The sequence below is a fragment of the Peromyscus leucopus genome, chromosome 22 (genome assembly GCF_004664715.2).
Source record: "Peromyscus leucopus breed LL Stock chromosome 22, UCI_PerLeu_2.1, whole genome shotgun sequence".
Lineage (NCBI taxonomy): Eukaryota > Metazoa > Chordata > Mammalia > Rodentia > Cricetidae > Peromyscus > Peromyscus leucopus.
This window is the reverse complement of record NC_051081.1, coordinates 5,471,571-5,478,315: the sequence shown is the minus strand read 5'-3', so window position 1 is coordinate 5,478,315 and position 6,745 is coordinate 5,471,571. Positions and strand designations below refer to the sequence as shown.

The 6,745-nt window shown below is 45.0% G+C and overlaps 1 protein-coding gene across 1 annotated transcript; it reads left to right on the top strand.

Moving 5' to 3' along the window:
* The first annotated feature begins 266 nt into the window (after positions 1 to 266).
* On the top strand, positions 267 to 4,881 carry LOC114689338 (NEDD4-binding protein 2-like). The gene is given in 2 exon segments (XM_037197996.1): positions 267 to 3,317; positions 3,319 to 4,881. Coding segments are annotated over 2 exon segments (3,960 nt in total). The 3' UTR covers positions 4,228 to 4,881.
* Positions 4,882 to 6,745: the final 1,864 nt, after the last annotated feature.

The window sequence follows — 6,745 nt, the reverse complement described above, 5'->3', positions numbered from 1 at the left end:
TCTCCCCCCTCCACCTCCCTCCCTCCCCGCGGCCACAGCTGCTCGCCAGCCCCGCGCCGCGCCGCGCAGCAGCAGCAGCAGCAGCAGCAGCGGCGGCGGCGGGAAAGGGCTGCGGACCCGTGGCGCTCACTCGACGACGCGGCACTCGGGGCCTCGACGTCCCGCTCCCCGGAGCAGGTGCTTTATTTGTCGGAAAGAGATGCTCTGTATTATGGACCTGAGTATTCCAGGTGCTGAAATGTAAGAAGACAGCTTTAGAGTTGCAGATGTCGACTGTAGCCTTCCTAAGCACATTGATATTGTCAGTGCCAGCCAGACAGACTTTGCAAGAAGATAACCCAAGTGGAGTCATTCTTAGTACTGATGATTATTTTTATATAAATGGACAGTACCAGTTTGATGTAAAGTACTTAGGAGAAGCCCATGAGTGGAACCAGAATCGAGCAAAAGAAGCATTTGAGAAGAAGGTATCTCCAGTAATCATAGATAATACAAACCTCCAAGCATGGGAAATGAAGCCATATGTTGCTTTGTCTCAGAAGCATAAATATAAGGTCCTTTTCCGGGAACCAGACACATGGTGGAAGTTCAAACCAAAGGAACTTGCAAGGCGTAATATCCACGGAGTAAGCAAAGAGAAAATCGCGAGAATGCTGGAGCACTACCAGCGTTTTGTTTCGGTGCCCATAATCCTGAGTTCTTCAGACCCAGAGAAAACGGAGCGGATTGAGCTGTGTGCGTACTCTAGTGAGGACAGAAGCGCTGGCCCAAGAGACAATGAAGCTCTTACCTCTGAAAAGGAAGAAAATGTCTTATCCGCACCTGTGAAGCGCTTAGAGTCAATGGAGGAGAAGACACTTGAAGCGGCCAAAGAAGCGATATTCCCTGAGAGTGCTGCCCCCGTCCCTCAGGCCAGTTTCAGCCGAGGAAGAAAGGAGACCAGTGTTGTGGGTCATGGTGGACACAGCCCCTTCTTCCAGGAAGCCCCAAACACCTGTCTTCCTCACCCGGAAAGCCAAGTTCCGGCCACAGACAAGAGTGAGACAGAGCAAGAGACACCGAAAGCGCGCGTTGAGGCAGATGCTTGGAGCCCTGCGGAGGGGGCACCCCCAAGTGGTTACTGTGCTGAGGACAGTCAAGAAGCGGGTGAGCTCGCAAGTGCTGGGGCCCTTCAGAGTGAGAACCCCCCACCTCCTGAAATCCTGGAAGAAAGAACAGCAGGAAAGAAAAAGACCATTGGAAAACAAAAAAGCAAATCATCTTTGGAAAAGTTCCCAAAACATGAGCCATCAAATTTTGTTGGTGACTGGCCAGTTGATAAGACAATTAGCCAGAGGACCAAAAGGAACCGGAAAACCGAGAAAGGTTTATCTGTACAAGGTGACAAAAAATGTAATCGCCCTCCATCGCACAAAGTATCAGATGCTAGGGTATCTATGAATACGGATCACGTCCAGCAGCGAGGATCTCCACATGGCATCGAAGATCTTTCAGAAGTGCCCAGTAGCGGTCAGTACGATGCTTACAAAGGTACTGAGCAAACCTCGTTCAGCATTGTGGGTGACTGGCCCTCATCTGCTTCTTTAGCTCAGAGAGAGCCCAGGTCGAGAATACCAAAAGCTGGCCTAAATGAAGCCAACTTAGAATTTGGAACTAATGACAACATGTGTGAAATACCCCTGTATCCCACGCATGAGGCCTACTGGGGCACAAGCCCTGAAGAACTGAAGTCTCTGGGTTCCACTCTGCGAAGTTCTGAAATGCTGCCTAGTAAAACAGCTCCTGAAGCGCAGACTTCCCTGAGTAAAACGGTTCCTAGCCAGCCCGCTCTGCCCCTCCCCTTTTCCGCTAGTGCGGTAGCTCCTCCGCCTGGAGTCGTGGCTCCGCCTGGACTCGTGGGGCCTCGGTCTCTAGCAGTCGGAGTGTCTAGAGTTGTCTCTGGGATAGATACAAGCGTATGTGCCCAGACTGAGCACCAAGATTTTGCTCTCTTGTGGAAACTAGAAAAGAATAAAATCAGTGTTTCAGATTCTGTCAGAGTGCTAACAGGAAAATTAGATGGGTTTAAGCCAAAAGATTTCACTATTAATACAAAATTAAATGTTCAAGAAGCAATTCCATACAGAGTCATGCATGATAAAAGTACGTATGTTGAAGAAAGTGAGCTTACCAATGCTGATGAGTCTGAAAATCTTAACATCCTTTGTAAACTATTTGGATCATTTTCCTTAGAAGCCCTGAAAGATTTATATGAGAGATGTAATAAAGATATTATTTGGGCCACAAGCCTTTTGTTGGATTCTGAGACTAAATTATGTGAGGATACTGAGGTTGAGAATCCCCCCAAATCGTATGATGAGTCACAAGTTGGGCCATTTTCTATGGGGTTGGATTTGAAGGAAATTATTAGCCACAGAGGAACCTCAGAAGATTTGAATTTTGTGTCAGAATTTAACCCTGGGATTGGTATCAGGAACACTAATGCACAGTCTACTGGTGAGGCAGAAAAAGGAAACTCAAAGCAGGAAGAGATAAGAGCTACAAATCCTGAAAACCCTGAATCACTAAGCAGACTATTTCCTAATGCTGCTATCAATGTAAAGAGTAATAATGAAATCGTTTCTAACTGTGGAACTAATTTGTCAGGTGCCTATTGCTTTAAGGGGTCTCTTCCACTTACCCCAAAATCTAACATCCTCAAAGATGTTAGTGAAGTGGAGAAGAATCCAGTAGCCACAGAGACTGGAGGCAACGTTCTTTCTTTTTTAAACTTGTCTGATATCATAAACTCTGCAACGAGCACTTCAGATCCTGAATTAAACGAAGAAGTTTATCTTACCGGCTCTTTGGAAGCAAGGAAAAATGAGACTCTTCCTAAGGATTATGTGAAATTTGGAAATATGGAAGAATTTATCAGTGAAGATAAACAGGAAATGGAGAAGATTCTAATGCCAGGAACTAGTTTGTCAGCTGGCGTTAGTGAAGAGGATAAAACCGAGGTATTGAATCCCACACCAGTAATGGCCAAATCTCTGACCATAGACTGTCTGGAGCTGGCACTACCCCCTGAGCTGGCTTTCCAACTTAGCGAATTATTTGGCCCAGTTGGTATTGATTCAGGGTCTCTAACAGTTGAAGATTGTGTGGTTCATATAGATCTGAATCTGGCTAAAGTGATTCATGAGAAATGGAGAGACTCTGTAATGGAGCGACAGAGACAGGCTGAGGTGTCTTGCGGCAAGTGCGGTCAAGATCCTTCGATGGCTGGGACTGCTGTTCTTGATAATTCTGAACAAAAATCATCTCAGAAAACAGGCAAAAAAATTATTGAAGACTTTAGCAGCACCCGAGACACTGGATCCATGGAACACTCAAACAAAAAAAGTTTCACTGCGAGAAATAATGTCAGAAGAAATCGCCTTACAAGAGAAACATGATTTGAAAAGGGAGACACTTATATTTGAAAAAGACTGTGCCACCAAACTAAAGGAGAAGCAGCTTTTTAAAATATTTCCAGCCATTAACCAAAATTTCCTGGTGGACATCTTCAAAGACCACAACTATTCACTGGAACACACAGTACAGTTTCTAAACTGTGTTCTTGAAGGAGACCCCGTGAAAACAGTGGTAGCTCAGGAATGTGTTCACCAAAATGAGAACATCACTTCTCATCCTGCACAGAAATCGAAAGAGAAGAAGGCAAAGAAATCGAGAGAGAGTGATGATCCCACAGGTGACGCGTCTTTCCAGGATTTTGAGTACCCTGAGTACGATGACTACAGGGCAGAGGCGTTCCTGCACCAGCAGAAGAGGGTGGAGTGCTACAGCAAGGCCAAGGAGGCCTACCGCATGGGCAAGAAGAACGTGGCCACCTTCTACGCTCAGCAGGGCAGTCTCCACGAGCAGAAGATGAAAGAGGCCAATCACCTGGCTGCCGTGGAGATCTTCGAGAAAGTCAACGCCTCTCTGCTGCCGCAGAACGTCCTCGACCTCCATGGGCTGCATGTGGATGAAGCTATAGAGCATTTGACGACTGTTTTACAGCAGAAAACGGAAGACTTTAAGCAGAGCGGCGGTAAGCCCTATCTTTCCGTGATTACGGGGAGAGGAAACCACAGCCAGGGAGGAGTTGCTCGCATCAAGCCAGCTGTCATTAAATACCTCACCAGCCACAGCTTCAGGTTCTCTGAAATTAAGCCAGGGTGCTTGAAGGTCATGCTAAAGTGAAATTTAGAAGCCCTTGACTTAGAGGCATGAAGCTTACAAAATCACCGTCATCAAGAATGAGGCGGCATTGCCCTGCACTGAAAGGATACTGACAGACAGAGTGAGCCCCCAGAGAGCAGACAAGCTAACGGGAATGAAACTCAAAACCACGTTCTTACATCTTAGGAATCATGCTTTTCAAATACGAGCCTTACCATTGGATTTTATTGCCATAAAAACAAAACATCTATGTTTCTTACCTACAAATGGTGTTCTGTTTGCTTTAGAAGGACATATGTAATGACAAGAAGGGACTAGAGAAGCAAGGCTAGAACATCTGTGTCCTAACGCCTCATGACCTCAGTTCATCCATTGTGCCCTCACAGTTGACTGCCGCGGTCAGTGATGAACCTGTTGTTATTGTTATTGTTGTTTACCCTGAGACGTCTCAGTCACGTGCCACATTGCAGCTAGCAGTTGAAGAATAGACTATAAGCTGCTCGGACAGTATATCAGAAGCAAATGTTTTTATTTGTACTATAAAAACGTGATTTTTGCTGTCAACTCTGTACTTTTTTATTGAAAATGTTTATAACTTTGCTTTTAAAATTTCTTATGAAACCATTTGCAAATTACACACTTAATTTAATAAAATGCTTTAGTCACAAAAAAAAAGTAGCAAACAGGATAAGGAGAAATACAAAATGTACCATTTGAGGAGAAAAGAAGTACCAGAAAAATGTAATGTTGGGGCCAATTCTTGTGCTTATGGAGATTAAAAGTTAAAAGTAAAGCACAGTGTTAAATGGAAGAAAGTGAGTGGTGACCTCAGGGCAAGATGTTATTCAGCTAATCCTGAAACCTGTGAAAGGAAAAGGATTGAGGGCTTTCCTAGACCTAAACAAGAGAAAGCTTATGCAAATTGAATTCAAGGAAAAGGCAATATTTCAGCCTCAGCAAGCAGAAGAACCTGGAAGCATTAGCCATGAGGATTTGGCTTTCAACTCGAGAAGGATACAAAAAGGGGGTTATAGACTCTTCTTCTGTGGTTAAGTTATGGGCCAACCTGACTTCATCTTAAGATTAAAAGCCATCTTGTAGCAAAGTCAAAATAAGCTCATTCTTGTGTTGTGGGGTGGTCTTTCTGTATGCTGTGAATATGTGTTGCTACCATTGGTTAACAAAGAAGCTGCTATGCCTTAAGGCAAGGCAGCATAGTGCTGTGGATATCGCTCTGTATAAATAAACACTGATTGGCCAGTAGCTAGACAGGAAGTATAGGCGGGACTAACAGAGAGGAGAATTGAAGAAACAAGAAGGGAAGGGAGAGACTGCCTGGAGCCCCCTCCAGGACAAGAAAAATATATGGTACTAATAAGCCATGAGCCACGTGGCAAAGGATAGATTAATAGAAATGGCTAAATATAAGAGTAAGAGCTAGACAATGATAGGGCTGACCTAATGGCCAAGCAGTTTAAATAATATAAGAGTCTGTGTGTATATTTTATACGTGGGCTCTGGAACTGGCTGGATTTGGTGGGAGCTGGAGAGAAATTCTCAAGCTACAAATGGTGCCCAATGGGTTGGCAAGAGTTTCCACCTAAAACCTGAGTAAAAACCGCACTCTAAAGCAGCCAAGCTAGAGAACTGTTCCTATAGTATGTTCTCTATTCAAGTTAGAAGGCCAAGCCTGCGTAAGTATTGAGGACGGTACTACCCACGTACTATGTCGGCCGTTTCCTGGTGTGCGCTCTCCATAGCCTCTTCACTTCCAGTGGTGGTGCAGTCTGAAGGTCAAATGCCGTTTCGGGGGTGCGACCTCACGGAGTCCCGCCTGTGCCCCTTCTTCTGTCCAGCCCATGGAGGGAATTGCAGAGCTTTAGCAGATGGGAGGATGGCTGGAGCTCCATCTGATACTGAGGGTATGGCAGTGGTGTCCTGTATTTGTCTTGGGAAGCATCAGGAGAGAAACTGGAAAATAACGAGTTGTTTGTCCAAGACACTGGAGATAGGTGAGGTTGGATGTGTGTGGGCTTGCCTGTGGTCTGGATTATAGAGTAGTTTCACTCATGGGGTCAACATGGTAGTGCACAAAAGGTTGAGAAATCTAGGCCCCTCTGATTCTGGCATAAGCACATGCCGGAGACTAGCCAGCGTTGACAGGTTCAGTGAGGAGGCAAGGAGTAGTAATAAAGATTCAGTCAGGCAGGGTGGTGTAGCGTATGCCTTGATAATGGCCCGCCCCTGGAGGCAGAGGCAGGCAGATTCTCTGAGGTTTGAGAAGCTTCTGGTCTACAGGGTGTAGTTCCAGGATAGCATGGTGGATACATGATAAACCTGTATTGAGAACTAAAAAAAAAAAGGAATTGTCGACCATGGTGGTCAGGCTTCAAGATTCTATTAGAATCATTAGCAGTTTCAAAACATAAATCATTTCATATTTGCTCCGCTGGACATGTGCTTATTTGGATTTGCTGAGGTCATATGTTAAGCTAATATATATTTAGTAATATTTTAGTAATATACTGTTAATACTGTG